This window comes from Pocillopora verrucosa, chromosome 6, assembly GCF_036669915.1.
Source record: "Pocillopora verrucosa isolate sample1 chromosome 6, ASM3666991v2, whole genome shotgun sequence".
NCBI classification, from domain to species: domain Eukaryota; kingdom Metazoa; phylum Cnidaria; class Anthozoa; order Scleractinia; family Pocilloporidae; genus Pocillopora; species Pocillopora verrucosa.
The window spans coordinates 5545686-5568019 of record NC_089317.1 but is presented as its reverse complement, the minus strand read 5'-3'; the positions used below and the strand labels follow the sequence as shown (position 1 = coordinate 5568019).

Genomic DNA, 22334 nt, shown 5'->3' with positions numbered 1-22334 from the left:
AGGATGCGCAGGCTCTATAGTATTTGAAGATTTATGCAGACGAAACAAACGCAGTTGAGGACGAGATTCCGCAAACTCCGCAAACACTTCCCCCACTCGAAATGCTAACGGCGGAGGAAATTTTACGGCAGTATGCTAATGTGTTTAGACCGTGGCGCGGGAAATCCCTTGGGACGCCATGCATATTCAGCTGGACCCCTCTGTTACACCTGTACATGCCCCAACACGCCGAGTGCCCGTGGCAAACTTAGACCGGGTAAATGAAGAGCTGAAAAGGTTTTCTGAAGAAGGGATTATTAGGCCTGTTACCCAAACCACAGATTGGCTGTCTAAGGTTAAAGAAAAACCAAACGGCAAACTTCGCATCCGTATCGACCCAAGCCAGACCATAAACAAAGCAATTAAAAGACCCAAGTACACGATACCGACCATCGAAGAGAAGCTTCCTTTACTAACAAAAGCCAAAGTCTTCAAATACCAGTTCACAGTTCGATATAAGAAAGGGAAAGAGCTTTTTATAGCAGACACACTGTCTCGCTCAGCCATCAGTGTTCATGATGACACAACCCCGACAGTAATGCAAGAGTGCAAAGTGTTTCGTGTAGAACTAGCACAAGTGGACCTGGGGGCAAATAGAGTAACCGTTGAAACAATGAACTAGATCAAAGAGGAGACTTCCAAAGATCCTGTTCTGGCAGTATTGCATAAAGTGGTGCTAAGTGGATGGCCTTCAGAAAGGAAGGAAGTGCCCGAGCAAATCAGAGTTTACTGGGACTCAAGAGACGAGATCACAGTGTATGACGGAATCTTTTACAAGTCTCATCAAGTTATCGTACCCACATCCTTGCGATCTGAAATGTTAAGGAAGATACACAAAGCTCACCAAGGCGCAGATAGCAGTATACGACGAGCAGGCGAATCCCTGTACCGGCCAGGTATGTAGGCAGCAATCAGGTAGACATGTTCAACTTGCGGAGTTTGTGCCCAGTACTTGGGCGAGCGACCTCGAGTACCCATGTGGTCACACGACATACCTTTTTGGCCTTATTCAAAAGTGAGTGCAGACCTATTTCAACTAAATGGCAGCAATTACATCGTCTTGGTGGACCCCTACAGTGACTAATTTGAGCTGGAACCTTTGCAAAACACATTGGGTAACACGGTCATAAGAGCCATGAAAAGAAATTCTGCCCGATACGGAATTCCAGAGGAATTCAGGACTGATAACGACCCACAGTTTGTCAGCCATGAGTACTCGCGTTTCGCTCGCGAGTACGGGTTACCAGTACAAAATCGTCACCCTACCACAGCCAAGGAAATGGAAATGCAGAATCGGCAGTTAAGATTGTCAAGATTATCTTGAAGAAATCACGTAAGGAGGACCCGTACTTAGCTCTCTTGGCGTACCGAAACACACCCCAACATGGATACAACTATTCTCCTGCTGAGCGCTTGATGTCTCGAAAACTTCGGGGCATCATCCCTACAGTTACTTATCAGCACGTCCCAAAACTAGCATGTCCCAGATAGGTCAAAGGTGCAGTACGACAAGAAGGCACTAACCCCGCTTAGAGAGTTCACAGAAGGGGAAAAAGTGTACCTAAAACTCTGCCCCACAAACAGGCCTCAACCATGGATCCATGGGGAGGTAGAAGAAAAGCCCGCACCAAGGTCCTGCGTGGTCGAAACAGCAATGGGACCAGTTCGCCGGAATTATTGCCAAATCAGGAGAGCGAAAGCAGAGCCAGCTGATGGATACAGCGCAGTGATGGACCAGCTTGAAATCGCATCTACGCACTCAGAGCAAGAACAGGAGAGACAACCGCCAAACGCTGACTCAACAGGAGAAACAATGTCCAGCACACCCGGAATCGAATCAGAAGACACGTTACCTGCAAAGATAGAATGTGGACCGCGCCAATCACAACGTAAGCGTAGACTGCCCTCAAGATTCAGAAACTACGTCATGTAAAAAACTATTCTTATAGAATTCGTTTCAGAGACTACGTCAAGTCGAGACTGTTTTAATAGGACTAGTTTTGTTTGCTTTCTTTTTGCTTGTTTTTTGTTTGCATGTTTTTATTTAAAAGGGGGAGGGTGTTACACAACTATGTACCACATGCTTCGTTGCACCAGCATGTATTACCACATTATTGCTCAGACCTTTGTATACTTTACACCTTTGCACACCTTGTACATATTTGGTGATTGCAATGCATTAAATATTCGGTTTTGGACAGAGACGTTAACATATTATGATTTTACCGTTGTTATTTAAATTTAATATATTTCACAGGAATTGTTAATTTGACTTATGATTGGCCCAGGTGTTTCTTTTCATTTTGTTCTTCAAACCTTTTTTTTTTTAAATTAGCACATATACATTTTTTTTTCCTCTCTGTGTTTAACCTTCTTTTTCGTGTAAGCGGAATAAAAGAAGCAAAAGTTTGTTTTCAATGGTGTAAAATTATTATGCAAAAGCGGATGAATTCGTCGAGTAAGCATAATTTTCGCTCGCTTTCGTTTTGATACATGTTCACACGATAGTTAAATGTAGAAACTGAACCTGAATCCTTAAATTCCGGTAATTCAGGAGGGCTCCAGCCAAATGATATTGTGTAGATGAAAACAGAACCTGGATTAATTGTATACTTTTTGTATTTAATGAAAGTGTTAAAATGAGTGAAATCTAAATTTGTTATGATCCTAAAAGAGTGGAATTCAGGGTAACAACAGAATCACATTCAATAACAATTTTACCATGACTTTCTTTGCGCATAGAATGCACCAATGAAAAAGATACAGTAAGATTTTACCATCCAAAAGACCGTAAGTAGGAGTGCTAAAATGATAATAAACTCAAGAACCCATGCGGCATTTAACCAGCTCCAAAGATTCCTTCATGCATGAGGATTTTTCCACTACAAGTTGGAAAACAGGTACAATTACCTTTTTGTCCTTCCCCTTCTTTCAATTTAAGTTAATAAATTTCGTTGTTTAATTCAAAGAAATTGAAAAAATGTTTCATGTAATTGGCATAAAATTTTTTAAGTCGTTTCTCGTGAGCATGGGAAAACACCCAATGATGTAAATTAAAAATTAACAAATTATGTTCTGTATTTGTTGACTTTATATCTAGGATAGCTAACACTTGGTTTAATTGGAGAGGTTAATTTAGAAATATTCTTTATGATCCGAAGGAAAAACTTTGGACGATGTGTAACTTATGCGGTTCATATACCCATCTTTCATCAACGTGAAGAAATGATAGGAAGAGACCATCCTCACGTAAAATACTGCGAAGACGTTGAGTGTTAAGAGAGTGTCTCTCTAAGAGCGGTCCAGTCGATTTTGCTTGAGACACGGATTTCGCTCATTTCTTGTGTGTCGTAAGGCATTCATGTACCTATACTAAAACCACAATCTGTTTGATTGGATCCCTTCATTTTTACGAGTTTTACGGAAATTAAATTTCATTCGATCGAAGGCTTGTCGTGACACTTTTCAAGACTTTAATTTAGGACAACTTTGGAGGACAATTTACAAAAAACTACGGAACTCAGCAAAAAACAAATACCTCAGCCGTGTATATTAACTCTATCTTATCCATCGAGGCGACTTTCGTGAACATCACGTTTCAATCAAGTATACAGGAAGACTTGAATGACACCTTATCGGTTCGCTTAAGTCACACACGCTAAAACCGATCAAATTTAAGGTAAATTTTTGAAAAAGTGAGACATTCTTAACTGATTCAACTAACATAGCTATGAAGTAGGTGCCATAGAAAAGGTAACTACAGAAAAAAACTTTGCGGCTCGACCTTTACGAAAACTTTATAACTCCGTGAACTTACCTAATTTTCGGCAATCTCCAAGTTTGGGCGCCATTTTGAGGGACTTGTCAACATGTAGCGTAACTGATATAAATCAATTAGGTTGATCTAAAACCGTCAGAAATATATACGAAAGCAATTCAAATGAACTTTACTTTCAATTCAAGCGAAAAAATTTGAAATTGTTTGTTAAACTTACCATTCCTTCATCCCCATGCGACCATTTCTTCCAACAATTCAAACACTACAACTAGTGTTCGAATTCCCCTCGTCGATTCCACCGTAAGAAATAACCTGTGCCACCCAAGCTTCGACTCGAATGTGAAGTACGAATCAAATAACACAACTGCTTCACCTTCGAGGCAATATCACGCTGGTATTTTGATTTTCGGATCGACAGGAACGGTGATCAGGAAGCGATCGCCATGTTTACCTCATAAACGTGATCGCTGACCAGCCGCTGAGTGAAAACAGTACAGCGCGGGGTGGGGTGGTTGGCGGGCTTATCGTCATAAGATATTCGAATACACACTTAAAAAGCTTTAGGACTCCCAGTATAAACAGTGAAGGCATGCTTCGTGGTACAGACAACTTTTGTTTTATTCTCATAACTTTCTCTTTTAAATTAGAACTGGTATTAATTAACAGAGTAATCAATATTTATTTTTAACCGGGGTACCCATATGACGTTTTTGCTTGTCATATGTGGAATAAAATAAGGCGTCTTCTTCACCTGAACCTTTTATTTATGCCCCATTGCACGGAATGAACGCTATACTTAGACTATTTGTTCTAAGTCATTTTTGTTGTTCCCAAGAATGTATGCAAAATGATAGAGATTTGATTCATTCAGCTGACACGTTCTTTTATGGCGCGTGAAGGTTAATTTTTTTCTATCAAAAGTCGCGCGCGCAACACACCGGAATTGAAAATTCGTAGTAAAATCGCGCGAACCTTAGAATGAGTGTAGACAACTCTGACCTTTGGCAAGATGAAGTGTATGGTCGAAAGAAGTATAACGCCGGCACGTTGCTTTACCTAACCACACGGAGAATTGTTCTCTCTTTTGCTCCCCTTGGATCCTGGCAACTGTTACTATTAAGACGATCAACAAGAAAGCCCTAGCCCTAGCTGAAATTTTTGACTAACAGAATGTAAGAAAAAATCGGTGGGGAGAGTAATTCGCGTATCTTATAATCTGAACGATAGTTTTCAATAACCAAATACCACTTTATTCAATTTACCTTATCTGTATCGTGTTTAAAAGTGACTTTTCTGGGGACCGTAGATTCTTCCCTGATTCTTTTAGTCTCAGCCAAGACTCACCATCATGAACTTTTTTCTTGTGCTTGCATGGGACTAGAGAGCTAAGGTAAGCGACTGCAAATTTCTCAGCTAAAGTGAAGCTCAGTAGCAGCCATCAGGAATTGAAAACCGACATGCACTGTTTACTTTTATTATTCTCAATCAAATAAGAGGTGTTTTAGTCTGCAAATTTAATCATACTGGTTAATGAGATTCACATACAAATTGAGGAAAACTGACTGCAAGTAATTGTGAACAGTACGCATGAATAAGTGTATTGCGTTGTCAGGTGATTTGATCTTCTACAAAAACATGATTGATTATCAACCAAGCAACATTGTACATATTTCCATCTGCAATTAAAAGCACTTGCACATAGAGCTGTGTTTTTTCAACATGATGTGTACTTAAATACCCTTAACCTAATAAAGAGTTTCTTCTCTTTTCGAGCAGATATGTCACGAGACAAAAATAGATAACAGATAGATAACAGACTTTTCTTCATGACTCCTAAAAATATAACAAATTTATCTTAATCCAAAGATGTCTCTGTAATTTTGTTTTTTGAGACATGTTGACGGATTTTAAATCTCGAAAATTATCAATTGAGGTACCTCACAGTTATCATCAAGGAGAGTCTGTTTGATCTTGGCTGTCTTCCTCCAGCTGTAAGTGAAAGTGTTATTTCATGCTTGCACAATTGATAACTATTATTACATGTATTATTATTATTTTTAGGCTTGTCATTATTTTTATACTGGCCTTTGTCAAGCAAAGGGTCAAATCTGGACTTCAAAACTGCAGTGGATATCCTGGTTTACTGATGTATGTACAGAATTGATTAATAGAGCAAAAAGGTCAAGGCTTATATTGAAGGTCAACACCATATAGTCTGATCATTGTGTACTTTTTAGTAGTTGTACTTAAGTCTAAGTGACACCCAGCTACATGGACTTTTTTCGAAAAAGTTGCTACTTGTAATACTAGGCAAGGGGATGTGCCTTTAAAGTTACATTTCTGATAAAGTGACTAACTTAGCAGATGGGGTGTATAATAGTCCATTTTACAGTTGTGTGCTTGGTTGCCAAGCCTTTGAACAGGAGTGAGGCTAAGGTTGACCTTGTTGTGATTCAAACCTTGTTGCTTTTCAAATGCAAATTACTTTGTCATCATGTTAATTGGATACTGGTCTCTATCACAGCAAGGTGACCTTCAGCCTCACTCCAAATCAAAGGCTTGACAACTAAGTAAAATGTAAACAACAGTAAAATGGCCTATTAGCCACAGAGTCGACTATTATGACCCAAGAACTCTCCCCACCCCTAATCTGGAAACTGTGCCATTTCAGTCTGAATATAGACACAGTGCAATAATATGAGGCTCACTGAATGCGTTTAAGGGGAGTGTATTTTGAGTGAGCTATTTGAGTGGTTTCCTTTCAGACCATTTGATCTTTTAGGTGGTTTTAGCAACAGATTCACTATTGCTGTTATGTTTGGAGCCATTTCCAGCACATTCCTGAATATGTTTTTAAAACCGAAAATTGAATTTTTCAGATGCCTGACCCAACTGGATGGGTGCAGGGTAAGTGGTCATACATGGTGACCAGATTTTGAATAAATGAAGTGCTCATTATTGTTGTTTTTGGTTTTTCTCACGGTTTAAAATCAGTTAAATACTGGCGCTATAAGTTGACTCAGTTGCCATGGGGCATTATTAGTTTATAAACAAATTTTAACATAATTAAATGAAATTTAACATAGTTTAAACAACTAGGAGCAAATATGGTTTATAGCACTGGTCATAGCCAGCTGTTAGAATCTGTGCAGTGTTTGTTGCATTCAGCAGAGTTTGCAGCAGTACTGTGGTTGTTGGCACCCTGGGACCATCCTCGTCCAGCGGTATACCTTATCAGTGCATGCGTTGTTCTTTCATTGTACCTGTGTTGTGTTTGCTCTTCTATACCGTGGCATTGTTGTCCTTGCAGATAGCAGTTCTTGACATTTCCTTTCCCCTCCCCGCAGCCCTAACTGCAGGCTTTCTTTTATGTTTTCCTCCACTGAGCCATTTGGCTCTAGTGTGACAGGTGCTCAGAGGGGGCTTGGAACAAGGGACTTGCAGCTGGATTGCGGGTTGGGTAGGCCAGTCGGGTGTTCTAGCACTTTGGGGTGTGACTGTAGTTGCAGCTCCTGGGCCCCTTGGGCATCCAGCCTCCATGTGATGTGGGTGTCTCGTCACCATATTCCCACCAATAGCGTGGCTCTATTTTCTGCAGATAAATACACACACATGAATGAAAGTGGTCCTCGCAGTCATGTGCACTACTTAGGCAGTAGTGAAAATAAGGCCTGAAAAGAATTCAGGCCCGTACGGGATTTGAACCCATGACCTCTGCGATACCGGTGCAGCGCTCTACCAACTGAGCTAACAAGCCAACTGGGAGCTGGTCATGATGTTGGTTCTAAATAAACCCGTGAAGTGATGAAATAAACGGCTGTGAAAGTCATATATTTGAACTGCGGATAAAGACGTGACCTTCTGAAATCGTAGCTCTAAGATTCATGAGAATCCGTCCTCTAACCACGTAGCCGTTTACACTCCCAACCCGGGGGAAAAACGGAACCTCGACCCACCGTTCCCTCCTTCCCATGGCTCTTTTTTCAAATGATTGTAATATATGCCTTCGTCAGTAGAGATGTTCTGACGAAACATTAACGTTGTCGCAGTTTTTTAGATCTGGGGAAGGTCAAAATATCAGGGCTTACTGACTTTTTGGATCAGGTACAAGGTCTTTAAAGGGGGAAGGAAATTTATCCTTGCTCGCCTCCACTTCGGTGAATATCTCGCGTTAGCTTCATTAAGCATCTCAGATTGAACATAACAGGAATGCGTAGCGACAACGCTATCCCCAGGCCCGTCTCTCTCAGGTTGATCCTTACTTCCAGGATTTTTCCACGGCTTGTTTTTCCCGGTTTTCCTTACTCCTCAAAAGCCAGCACTCTAAATTTGAGTTGCAAATGCTACCTTCTAAAACTGTCTTTATTTCACATCTTGCATGTCACCCAGTCGAGGGCTTCCATGGGGTTAACCGTTTGCCGTAAACCGGTCGAAAAACTAGGTTTTAGGCGTTAAAATTGTCTTATAATAAGTCTTATTTAGTGCTACTCTGGGTTAGCGGCAGTAGAAAAATGGCTACAATTTAACCGTTAGCCGTAAAAAGTTATTTTTGGTCGGCCTTAAGTTTTAAGAAAGTTTCGGTTTTTTTAACAGGCTGTTTTAGTTAAGTTTGCAATCGTGGAAAAAAAAATCATAAATATTTTCTACACGCGGGGAACCACACCGACCTAGGGTAACTCCCATGATGAGGACGCTTTCTATAAACAGAATAAAGCAGCATGTCCCAAAGTGAAAGGTAATTTCTTTTTTCTTGCCTCTTCAACAATATGTAAGACTAAACATCATGTCGCTTTACATGCTAAAAAAACGCGTCGCGTGATATCCTAAGGAACGGCTGCCAATGAAACTGGCAGATATAAAATCTGAAAATATCGAAGTTTATATCTCATTAATAACTCCATCCAAGAAAATGGGCAAAAGTTAAGCGAATAAGACATAGGTGCACTCACTACTCCAAACGAAAAGATGTGACAAAACATCATATCTGTCACATAACGTGCTAAAGAAATGCGTTGCGTGACATCCTTAAAAACGGTTGCCAATGATCGATATAAGCAGTTATAGAGTCAGAAAATATCAAAGTTTATCTCTCATTCAGTAAACTTATTCAAAGAAATGGGCAAAAGTTATTAAGCGAATACCAATTCAAACGACAAGAAATGGCTTATGCAGGTTGATGCAGGAATTTTCTTCCCTTTGTTATTGATTTCCTCTTCCATTTTAACAAAATACCAAGCGACTTGTTTCATTGTTTGACATTTAAATGTTAGTTTATTGTACTTAGATGGTAGGTAAAAACTGTTATCGAAGAATCTAAATAAAATCATTTGGCTCCAACTTTCCAGCTCGTTCTGAGCTCCATCAATTGTTTGTAAGCCATAACTAAAATTATAAAGTAAAACTTCTCGTTTTGCCTTTGGACGATTAGTTTAAACAATATATTTAAAATGTATCGTTCTGCTTGTAAAAAGTAACATAATTTATCGCCTTCAAAATTAAAGGAGAAATCTCAGAAAATTAACTAATACCAGACTAAATCCTTGCCATTACGGCCAAAATCTGTCATTTTAAGTCGTTTTAAGATAAAACGAATTCTGATCGGCAGAAACTAACTTTAAGTACCAATGACTGAGTATAAATCCTCGGAAAGTTCATCACAATTTCCATCTGACATAGACTAAGATAATCGAGCAATCGGACAACTAATTATTCTCCAATTCCTATGGAAATTCTCTACACACGCACATGGCTTTAATAGCTTTATATCACTCATGAGACTAAACAGATTAAGAAAAACTCTGTAAAAAAACTCTAGAAAAGACGTTTCAACTTCGAAGTAAATGTAACGCCCAAATCCTCTCAGTAGAAAATACTAAGATTAAAAATAACTTCTCACATAGCTAGTCATGATAATTTTAAGATATCATATGGAAAAAATAACAAAAAAACAAAACAAACAGTAGTTTGAGGAGGATATCAAAGATTAAGCTCCTAAAAGCAGTTCAGACAAGCAAAAAGGCAACTTTTGAATCAATGGAAATCTGTTCTCTTGTTAAACTTGACTTTGGCCGTCTTTTGGTTCTTCTTGCTTTGAAAAGAAGACTCTTGACAAAGGTTTCATCGGTAGCTTACTGCTTTCTGGTCCAAATATCAGCATTTGTAGGTATCCGAAAACTCCCTGGGATTCCAATGCTCTTTGCCTTAACTGAAAACTAAAAGAATCTAAGTTTAGGGAGGATAGTTGAGTTGCCATGAAATATTTCTTAGCACATGAAACGATACACTGCACAACAGGATTGCTTTAAAAGAACTTTGCTATTTTACTCCTATCATGTTTCCAAAATAGAATGTTATCATCGTAAATGTGACCACTTGATTGTACTGCATCTCAGTTTGCGGAGAGAAAAATAAATTGGTAACCCAACGGAAAGGAAAATAACACGCAAGTATGACTGCTCACATATGAGCAAAGATTATGATTTAATGTAACTTTGTATTGAATAGAATGTATTAACAGAATTATTACTTACTGCTCTAAATCTCCTTGAAATCCAGACTGACGTCGTCACCAATGAGTACAAATGGTGCCCAGTAAATCACCTCCTTGAACTTTTCAATTTCTCTCATACGCTTCATGGCCTGATTGAGAGCTTCGCTTGCCTTCTTGCCTTTGGCAAGTGCATAGTAGAAGAAACTCATGAACTCCAGGGTTCCTTCGTCGCCAATCGCCCACAAGGTTACCACAACAGATCTGGCACCGGCACCCAAAAGTGCACGGGCCATGCCGACCACACCCTCGGCCATCACCTCCCCACGAGCAGTGTGACAGCAGCTAAGTACAACCAGACGTGCTCGCAACCCAGCTTCTATGACATCTTTCATCGTCAGTAGATAGTCTTTCTCTTGCGGCTGAGGGTTATCTCTTGTGGTGTTTGGTGCCAGGATAACTTCTCCAGTTTCCATTTTACCGTGCGCCGCTATGTGAACTAAGGCCACTGATGATATTCGTTTTAACACTTCATCTTTTGTTGCCATTTCTCCAGTGAGAGGGGAGACATTGAGGATACGTCCGATCATCTCCACTTCTTTCCTTGCTCCTGGAAGTTGCACCAAAAGTGTTCCCTCATAGATGATATGTTTGAAACATGGGTCGCCGACAAGCAATGCACCAGTCTTCATGTGAAAGTCAGCTGTACAATCATGAATTAGTTGCAATGTCGTCAGAGAGGGAAGCACACGAATTTTGAAAGAATCACTTAGATATGATGAGTTGGAGTCCAGCAACGCTGCATAAGGTACAAGGCAAAATGGACCTTCAGGAACGAATGTGATCTCGTCGTTGCCTTCGATCAGGTCAGCAATAGGAGTAACGATGATGTCATGCAGCTTCTTTAAAGCACTTGATTGGGAGTGCCTCACATCAACTCGGATCACGTCATTGGCCACTTCATCATCTGTCGGCGAGTCAAGCGGAGGATTTTCGATGGTAGCAGTACCTCTTGTACCGATCTCCTTAAGAGCAGTTTTGGTCAGTAGCTGGATGAAAAATTTCAATTCATCCTCATACTTGTATTTGTTCACGTGCACTTCTCTCATCTGGATATTATTTTCACTGAGGCAAACCCAGAAGTAAACACATGGTCCATTAATAGCTATGAAAACTGTGCTCAATGGAACCCACCTCAGAGAAATGCGGGATGCGCTGGGCGTCAAAGAATCGCCAGGCTGATATTTTGTGACCATGAGATCTCTTAGAGCTTGAGCACGTCCTTTCTCTGTGGCAAGAAGAGCCTTCACAACTTGACCTCGATTGAGATTTATACGCCACAAACCTTTGTAGGCTGCTTGGTGCTGATTACGATAACAAATCTTCCACTGATCGTTGAGTTGAAGACTGGCCCTGATATCATCATACAATTCTACACTCGAGTAATAGCAGTCAAAGGCCATCATAAGATTTCTTTGACACTCAAAACTGCTTCCAAGGGAACAGAGTGAGCAAGCCTCTCCAGGCGTATCCCCCACTTCTTTGGATATTTCTAGGTGACGTTGAAAACACTCAATAGCTGTTTTAAACTCTCTTTGAGCCTTATGAATCCTGCCGAGAAGGCAATAACTTATTCCCTCTCCATACTTGTTTCCCACTTCTATAGCAATTTCTAGATCACGTTGATGGTATTGGATGGCTGTTTTGAACTGTCTTAGACGTTGATAAACATTGCCGAGATTGCCATAACTGATTCCCTCTCCGGCCTTGTCTCCTACTTCTTTAGCAATTTCTAGATGACGTTGATGGTACTGGATGGCTGTTTTGAACTGTCCTAGACCTTGATAAGCGTTGCCGAGATTGCCATAACTGCTTCCCTCTCCGGCCTTGTCTCCCACTTCTTTAACAATTTCTAGATGACGTTGATGGTACTGGATGGCTGTTTTGAACTGTCCTAGACCTCCATAAGCGTTGCCGAAACCGCTATAACTGATTCCCTCTCCGGCCTTGTCTCCCACTTCTTTAGCAATTTCTAGATGACGTTGATGGTACTGGATGGCTGTTTTGAACTGTCCTAGACTGTCATAAGCGTTGCCGAAACCGCTATAACTTCTTCCCTCTCCGGCCTTGTCTCCCACTTCTTTAGCAATTTCTAAATGACGTTGATGGTACTGGATGGCTGTTTTGAACTGTCCTAGACCTTGATAAGCGTTGCCGAGATTGCCATAACTTCTTCCCTCTCCGGCCTTGTCTCCCACTTCTTTAACAATTTCTAGATGACGTTGATGGTACTGGATGGCTGTTTTGAACTGTCCTAGACCTCCATAAGCGTTGCCGAAACCGCTATAACTGATTCCCTCTCCGGCCTTGTCTCCCACTTCTTTAGCAATTTCTAGATGACGTTGATGGTACTGGATGGCTGTTTTGAACTGTCCTAGACCTTGATAAGCGTTGCCGAAACTGCTATAACTGATTCCCTCTCCGGCCTTGTCTCCCACTTCTTTAGCAATTTCTAGATGACGTTGAAAGTACTGGATGGCTGTTTTGAACTGTCCTAGACCTTGATAAGCGTTGCCGAGATTGCCATAACTGATTTCCTCTCCGGCTTTGCCTCCTACTTCTTTAGCAATTTCTAGATGACGTTGATGGTACTGGATGGCTGTTTTGAACTGTCCTAGACCTTGATTAGCGTTGCCGAGATTGCCATAACTGCTTCCCTCTCCGGCCTTGTCTCCCACTTCTTTAACAATTTCTAGATGACGTTGATGGTACTGGATGGCTGTTTTGAACTGTCCTAGACCTCCATAAGCGTTGCCGAAACTGCTATAACTGATTCCCTCTCCGGCCTTGTCTCCCACTTCTTTAGCAATTTCTAGATGACGTTGATGGTACTGGATGGCTGTTTTGAACTGTCCTAGACCTTGATAAGCGTTGCCGAGTCTGCCATAACCTCTTCCCTCTCCGGCCTTGTCTCCCACTTCTTTAACAATTTCTAGATGACGTTGATGGTACTGGATGGCTGTTTTGAACTGTCCTAGACCTTGATAAACGTTGCCGAGATTGCCATAACTGATTCCCTCTCCGGCCTTGTCTCCCACTTCCTTAGCAATTTCTAGATGACGTTGATGGTACTGGATGGCTGTTTTGAACTGTCCTAGACCTTGATAAGCGTTGCCGAAACTGCTATAACTGATTCCCTCTCCGGCCTTGTCTCCCACTTCTTTAACAATTTCTAGATGACGTTGAAAGTACTGGATGGCTGTTTTGAACTGTCCTAGACCTCCATAAGCGTTGCCGAAACCTCTATAACTGATTCCCTCTCCGGCCTTGTCTCCCACTTCTTTGGCAATTTCTAGATGACGTTGATGGTACTGGATAGCTGTTTTGAACTGTCCTAGACCTCGATAAGTGCTGCCTAGATTGCCATAACCTTCTCCCTCTCCGGCCTTGTCTCCCACCTCCTTAGCTATTTCTAAATGACGTTGATGGTACTGGATGGCTGTTTTGAACTGTCCTAGACTCTGATAAGCGTTGCCTAGATTGCCATAACTGATTCCCTCTCCGGCCTTGTCTCCTACTTCTTTTGCAATTTCTAGGTGACGTTGATGGTACTGGATGGCTGTTTTGAACTGTCCTAGACCTCGATAAGCGTTGCCGAAACCGCTATAACTGATTCCCTCTCCGGCCTTGTCTCCCACTTCTTTAGCAATTTCTAGATGACGTTGATGGTACTGGATGGCTGTTTTGAACTGTCCCAGACCTCGATAAGCGTTGCCGAAACCGCTATAACTTTTGCCCTCTCCGGCTTTGTCTCCCACTTCTTTAGCAATTTCTAGATGACGTTGATGGTACTGGATGGCTGTTTTGAACTGTCCCAGACCTCGATAAGCGTTACCGAAACCGCTATGACTTTTTCCCTCTCCGGCCTTGTCTCCCACTTCTTTAGCAATTTCTAGATGACGTTGATGGTACTGGATGGCTGTTTTGAACTGTCCTAGACCTTGATAAGCGTTGCCGAGATTGCCATAACTGCTTCCCTCTCCGGCCTTGTCTCCCACTTCTTTAGCAATTTCTAGATGACGTTGATGGTACTGGATGGCTGTTTTGAACTGTCCTAGACCTTGATAAGCGTTGCCGAGATTGCAATAACTTCCTCCCTCTCCAGCCTTGTCTCCCACTTCTTTAGCAATTTCTAGATCACGTTGATGGTAGGGGATGGCTGTTTTGAACTGTCTTAGACCTTTATAAGCGTTGCCGAGAATACAATAGTTTTTTCTCTCTTCGGTCTTATCCCCCACTTCTTTAGCAATTTCTAGTTGACGCTGATGGTACTTGATAGCTGTTTTAAACTTTCCTTGTCCTTGATAAGGGTTGCTGAGATTGGAAAAACTGTTTGCTATGGCTGTTAGTTCAGCATTACTTTTCCTTAGTAATTGAAGGAGACGTTTGTTGTCATTTTCAATCTTAAAACGTGTCAAGGGTCGATAAATCACGAGCAGATTTGCGAAAATACAGTGTATTTTAAAAAAACATTGAGAGTATTAGATAGAATATTTAAACTGGAATGATAATTCGAACGTGGGCTTTTGTAGAAATTTGATTTCAAGTTATTGGAGAGTTTTTAACCAGCTCTGAAGCGCATTTATCGGTTTAGGTTCGGTCGTCATGGTGATGCTCGTCTGAAGACAAAAATGAGGGGTATTTAGCTCAAACTCTGGGAATTAATTAATATGGCCTCTTCTTTTAAGTAAAGTTTCGTGGAATAGTCGAAAGAACTCTTTAAGAATATTTTAGCTTCTTTAAACTGCTCAGTGCACTATAAGAGAACATTGCTTGCATTATGCGTTGAAGAATCTCTCCGGAACGTATTGATTTTCCTTGAAATATTACTCGTATTACATCTCGTATCACGTTTGAAACATTCGTTAAAGGATACGGCCAATCCCATATGCAACCAGTTCCTTGCTTCTTTATACAAGCAAAGTTCGACACAAGCTCTGGCTCCTGAAAAGGAGAGAATAATTGGTGGTACGAAGTAACTCATCATAAATGTATCGATAAAATGGAATTAATTTCCCATTTAGCTGGGAACAAAAATTGTGATAATAAGGGCAATTTGAACTTGTAGAAGAACTACACGCGCATTCTTCATTTTAATGTGCTATTATGCGCTTTTCAGCACTTTTCGGGGAACTTTTTGGGCAGACGGCATTGAGCAGTTTACAACTTTTGAAAGGGAATTTTTCAGGTGCCTCCTTGAGTTACAGAGAAGATGCAAACGGGGCTTACGGTTTTCCGTTCTTATCCGGGACTAGAATATCAAACCATTTGCAGATGTCACAGCTTAGGCGGCAGCACATTGTCCTTAGATATTTTAAGACTCAGGGAGATGGTCCAGGATAGGGCTTGAACCCTCGACCTCCGGCGCTCTACAACGTGAATTAAACAGGCGGCGGTATTTGAGAGCTTATTGACATTTTCTCATGCTTTTTACCCACATCACAGACATTGACACACCAGATACAATTGACACTTGGGGTGCAGTTACCTGCCACAAACCACACAATCCTCTTTTGACGAAATCAGAGAATAGAGTGTTGATGGCTTATGTCTGAAAAACCCACCTTTCTTGATAGCTTTGATTAAAGTGGGTTCCAATTGAACGGCAACTGTTGCATCATCGAGACATTGCACGTAGTTTGCTGTGAGATTCAGGAAATAAGGCTTAAAAAAGTGGTCACCATATGGAATTGCAACAAAGAAGCCTTAAAAAATTACAGTTGCTTAAAAATATAACGAGGATCATTCCTTTGCGTAATTTTTATCCGCTACAGGGCGATTTATGTTTTTACGCTACTTTTCTGCTTTTGCTCAATCTTTTCTTTTCTTGATGCATATTGTGTATTCCGTTATCTTGTAACGCTGCACGACAGATTTATATGTTTACATATGAAATCGTTACCCAAACGGAAATGAGCTGTTGCCCTGTTGCTGTAAAGCTTGGCGTTCTGCCGTTTATCTTTGCAGTTCACTTGAAGCCCTTCCGTGTAGGAGTTTATCGCGTTATTAGCTTCTCCTTGTCTGTATTCTTTGTTACCTTTCTCCAGACATACTTTCACTATTTCTGAAAACACAACGTTTTAGTGATAATGATTTAGTAATGAGCGATACGACCCTTGACGGATGATGCCAACTTTATATATCCAAACGAACTTTTAAGTTAAAGGAACTTAGAGCTATGAGAAAAAACAACCATAAAAGTTTAATATCTGTACATTTTGTTTGTGTGCAAGCTGCAGGGAGTCTGGGCTGTAGCTTGGCTATTACCACAAGTTTATCAATATACATTTAGGTCGAGAGGCTTTCCAAACTCCCTTTACACCTGACTTACGTGTTCCAAAATATCACAAGTTTCACCGGGAGATCCTATCTTAACTCAACTTTGTTTACAAACGCCCTTCAGGGGAGTTTATCTGTGAACTTTGTTTTAATATGCAAGTTATTTGGAGTTTTAGCTGTAGCTTGGCTACAACCACATGAAGTCTGATCGGTTTACATTTAGGTCCAGAGACTTTCCAATGATCCTTTTACACCTAAGTTACGTATTCTAAAATTTCATGTCAGAATATAAAACCCCATAAGTTACTGCATAAAGCAAAGCAAAGCCAGGACCCAAAAAGATTGAAACTTGTAAATGTTCTGATAACGAAAAAAAAGAATATCGCACTGAGAGTCTGAGAGTGACAAGAGTTCGTGGTTTTACCATCGTTCAGAAAAGTGCGCTGGAAAAAAAGTGTTTTTTTTTTCTTTTTCTCTTTATCATTTGGTTTTTCTCATACATGTAATTTCTATTGAGAACATACTCGAAGAGGGGAGAAATTTTATTGGGAAAGTATCACTTTCCCTCGAAGTGCCATTTTGCCTGTTGTGAAAGTCAGCGGTTCCACATTTTGTTAGCTGGTGGTTTACAGCGTGGGCCTGGTGTTGACATAACTTTCTAAAGAGGCGTGAAATATTTAGAGGACCAAAACAGGCGATACGGCCCAGACAAAATGCCTCCTCTTCTCTGTAGAATTCTCAAATTGCTTAAAATTTCTGCCAAACGTACTGAACGATAAGGGACAAAAATGTGTTAGCGTAAATGCTTTCCTTTTGGCGGCCTCAAAAAGTTATCCGTTTGCAAATTTTTCAAAACTCGACTTTGACGGGTCTACGGGTACTAACAGTTCTCTCTTGCCGAATATGACTTTCATATTAAAAATGACTTAATTTACAATATTTTCAAGTGCAAAAGGATAATACTTGTACTACGCAAATATCCTCCATTTTAGGTGCAAATTGTACATACATCGTTAATCTCCAAAACATTGTGTGTTGATTTACAAGTAAGCACTTCTAAAACTCAGAAAAACCGAGTTTTACAAAGCCTAATAGGCCAATTTTGACCCATTCTTCTTTAATTTAGGGCTCTTCAAAGCTAAGTCGCCTTCAAATTTGTCGCTTTATTGCTTATGAATAATTAATGATGTCTACGCATTTTGCTCGATCTGATCGAGCAGCAAATTTTTTTTTTCTTTTATTTTTTATTTAACCGGTAACAAAAGTCTGAAATTTGAAGAAACAATCTCTAGCTGTTTCAAAAACTTATTCATAGAACATACGCAAATTTTGATGTAAATGGGAAAAAAACTTCACCGGGACTTCTTTGAAAGAATCTCTTCTCACCTCTTAAATGGTTATCGTCCTCATCCAGCTCAGCGTCACTTGACGTAACTTGACTTTCCTCTGTCGATGAAATTACAGAGAAGATATTTCAACTTTGTTAGTGATCACAACTATGTGCAATTAGAACTAGCGTTCTAATACTGGTGTATTCAGTGGATTCCTAAAACCTTCAAGTCGAAGTGATCCAAAAAATTGTACACCAGAATTAAGGTGTAGATAATCAACAAACAGTAAAAAATTACCATAAAGAAGTCTTTCCTTGTTGCCTTTTCTTACCTGTAGCTGGAAACTCATTTTTCACCTCCAGTTCTTGTCCCGTTGTTGAGAGGTTGCTTTCTGCCATTGCTAGAAATAAAATTGAATCGATTGCACTGCGTTACATCGTTAAAAATAAAAAAAGAGGAGATTCAAATGAAAGTAACTTAAAGAAAACGTTGTATACTTAATCATAGAGGATGGATGAGAACCTCAAAGTTTCTCCGTCACGCTATTGTAGTTGCGTGACAGCTCCAGTCAAGTTCAGCGGGTTGTGTCATGTATGTTTTTTTCATTCGTTTGTTTGTTTGCTTGATTGTTTTTTAGTCTTTTCTAATGAAACGTCGTTCAAGGCTGTCACTTATCAAAATGCGTGAGTTGCAATAAACAACCTAATTGTACCCGGTAGGCATAGATAAACTCAGATAAAATGTTATGCAATAAAAGACTCTTTCTCTCATTCCTTCATTTTACCGCGTGTGGGGCTGGGAGAATTCGCAAAACTTATTCAACCTTCGAAGGTCTGCGTAACCGTCACGAATTCTGCCAACACCCCGCAAGCCTATTGCGTAACGAAACACGTTTATCGACCCGTGGTAGCGAGTGTACCAAGACGGATAAAACGTCTAGGACGAATTTAATTTACCAGACGAGTTTAATTCGTTTTAAAAGTCGCGCTATCGTCGAATTTAATTGCTTGTGGGACCTTGAATTAAATTCGTTTGAGATTATTTTGAGGGACTGGAGAAGATGGCATTGGAAAGTGTCGTTTCCATCAAAACTCTTGTTATAAAGAAACTTTATCTACATCAAATTAAAAGCCAAGCGCAACACGCAGACTCCTGCGTAGCTTAATCTTGTAGGCTATCGAATGAATTTACTGCCAGGCCAAATGAGCATTTGGCGGAGGAAGTAGACTGAAAGCGAAATGAAACAAAAAAAAAAACAAATTCGATATCGCCAAGCAAAAGAGAACTTTAAATTTTATTTGTGAACGAATTGCTGATCAAAAGAGATTCTTCTGCAATTTAATAGTGATTGGGAAATTTTCGTGAAGCTGCTGGGGTGCTCTTGCCCTACAGAACAGGATTCTGCTCCAATATCAGCATTTACTGAGCTCACAGTTTTATCTTCCTGCGCACGATGTAAACACTCAAACATTGTGCCGATTTAGTCCGTCATTGCACGAAAAGGTATATCTACTAAAACCGAACTCTGACGGATAACCAGTTAGAATATATGGCACGCCTACAGCGTGCGGTGGAGATGTCACGTTTTGGAAACTGAAAAAATTCTGGTATCTCACCGACAACCATATGATAATACCATTATTATTACTATATATCGCGAGTGTTACGACATTAAAAGACACGTTGGCATTTTGTATATTTTTTTTTTAACCTCGAGCTTTGTTTCAAACTTTGTTTGTTTACGAGAGATAATAGCTGGTTTTGACATTGACGAGAGCTATAATTATGTACAGCACGTTATCTAGCTTTGTCACACGCTCATCACGCGCTTCTGCCGCATAATTATCATGTACAGTTTAACCTTTAACTCTCGTGATCTAATTGTTAATTCTCGCCTCTAGCTGCTACATGTTTCCTTTCAAAGTAGGTACGGAAATTTGGCGTTAGTTCAAAGATAACGAATTCTACCTGATAAAACTTTGAGTATTCTTATTACCTGTTTGCTGGATAATGTATTGATATTACAGGGATAAGTTACACGTTATATCACTTCTAGGAGGTTAAGGATTTAGGATATTGCTTCGCGTGCAAACCATTTAACTACGAGGCAAATGAGAGAAGCCAATGAAATTTATAATTGTACGCGAGTGAAATATTTTTACGTCTGACAACAATAACCCGAGAGAATTCGACTGAAATTAAACTTAATTGTTGTCAGCCGCGAGAAAATTAAGATTACGATTTTTCATTGTAAATAACACGAGCTCTACAGCTCTAATCAGTTGCAGAATGAAAATTGGTTTGTACCTGTTAAACTGTTATCCTCTGAATCCCTCTCTTCTCCAAACGATGTCATTTGTTAATTCTACATGCCTGAAAATATTAAGAATAATACTTTGCTTTACAACAATTTCGAGAAAAAAAATGAAGGTTGCATATTCACGAGTTTAAAAGATCTAACCTCGTCTAATTCCCAGTTTCGTGATCAAAATTGCTGTTCTTCATAGTTATTGTGTTTGTTTTTTTGTTTGTTTTATTCTTTCATGATTATTATTTGTTTACATGTTTCTGCATGATTATTAATTGATTCAGTTTGTAATTTAGTGCAGCTCTTTCTCTTTTAGTGCGAAATACTCGCAATCCGCAAAATCCCTTTTCTCTTCAGAGCAGGAAATGTTACATTCTGCCATAACTGAATCGATAAGGATGAATTCACACCGTGAGTTATATTATTGTACCAATGCAATTTCTCTTCAAGTTATCAACTCGATATATCCCTCGTTCAATGCACTCTCTCGTGAGATATCGAGAATAATAATCCCATATCTACGAGCAGCCATGTATTATTTTGCTTATTATATAAACACCATAGGCATTTACAGAAAAATTGAAAGGCGACTTTATTAAGGAATGAGAATTTGCCATTCATTCACCAACCTAATAAAGTGGCGCGAAAAGTGGGTGACGTCCAGCAGCTGATTGGCGATACCAATGGTTATAGCGGGTTTCGCCCATAACGAGTTTCGCACATATCGTTTCGCCCAGAACGAGAATGGTTTCGCCCAGAACAATAAAGGTTTCGCCCATAAGTAAAACTTCTACACTCTCACTCGGAAAACGTCAACCTTATAAACGTTTGTATGCACAGAATGAAGAAAAGTGACTTGACCTGAGATCATGAAATTTTGAAACGAACAAGTTACTGTTGAAACGAACAAGTCAATTATAGCTTTCACTGTGGAGTGGGGATTGTTAAGGTAATTCGCGTACGAAATACTGCAGAGACGTCCGTTTGTCGTAAAAGCATTGCTATGATTTTTTTGCATCACTTTTCTTCTCGAGAATTAAATTAAACGCTTTTGAAAACACTTGCGCGTGGAACATATCATCGTTGCAAATCTTTTGTACACGGAAGATAAGTTCCGCACGCCAGCTTATGAATACATGTGAATACGGTTTCGTGAATACTAAAACAAAGGAATCGAGAGTTAAAGATTGTATTTCTGACATAGGTAACGGCAACATATAATTGGAAAAGAGATAGAATAGATATGCCTGGGCGAAACCATTCTCGTTATGGGCGAAACGCTTCTTGGGCGAAACTCGTTATGGGCGAAACCCGCGGATACCATACCAATCAGCGTATTTTATATGATAAACATTTGTTTTTGGTCATCTTCCCTTTAGCGTTACAGTTCTCTCAAATTTTTATTTTCCACTTTCACCGTGACAACGTTTCTAAAAATTATAACGGTGAACTTTTTCTTACTGTAAACAACTCTCGCAAATTCTGCACTGAATATTTTTGCAGTCAAAAGCGTAAGTGTCCAATGAAATCCAGTGGCGCTCAGGATTTCATCCCGATACAATCAATTTTTGAATAATAAAATCTGTTCCTTCCTAATATGAAAACGATGCTGATTCACAAAATCAAGATGGGTTTATGCGTATGTAGTTGAGTCCCGAACAAGTTGAAATGGGCATCCATCCCTCAGTTGTTTTCATTCACTGGCGTTCTCTCACATGTAAAGAATATTTTAGTGTTACATCAAGATACTTCGCTATAAGCGATAACTTTCTCTGCTCTCAACAAACACTAGTTTTTTTTTCTGGTTGTTGCGTTGATATTTACGTATACTTTGTAATAACAAGTTGCACATATTCATCACTGGAGGGAGATACAAAGCTAAAGAAATCACATCAATAATATGTATTCTTTATGTAAATTTTTTCCAATTTTCATGTCTTTCGATTATAATATGCTACATATTTCTTCATTAGCTTTCCTCACCTGAAGAGTACTTGCAATAAATTTAACTCCAATGCAGTTCTTTTCCAATAAAAATACTTGACTTCTCGT

At 39.8% G+C, this 22334-nt stretch overlaps 2 protein-coding genes across 2 annotated transcripts in view; both read right to left on the bottom strand.

The window, feature by feature from the left end:
- LOC131800053 (replication factor C subunit 1-like) overlaps positions 1–22334 on the bottom strand; it is a gene marked incomplete at its 5' end in the record, with an annotated part of 59993 nt that overhangs the window by 27911 nt on the left and 9748 nt on the right. The window lies entirely within an intron of this gene.
- LOC131782771 (tetratricopeptide repeat protein 28-like) lies at positions 9875–22332 on the bottom strand. The gene is made up of 10 exons (XM_066168247.1): positions 22266–22332; positions 20282–20347; positions 18306–18374; positions 18030–18089; positions 16267–16428; positions 15929–16006; positions 13465–14256; positions 12563–12936; positions 10348–12133; positions 9875–10029 (listed from the first exon to the last, which is right to left on the bottom strand). The coding sequence occupies exons 2-9, from the start codon at positions 20328–20330 to the stop codon at positions 10352–10354; spliced, it is 3366 nt and encodes a 1121-aa protein (XP_066024344.1). The 5' UTR covers positions 20331–20347; positions 22266–22332; the 3' UTR covers positions 9875–10029; positions 10348–10351.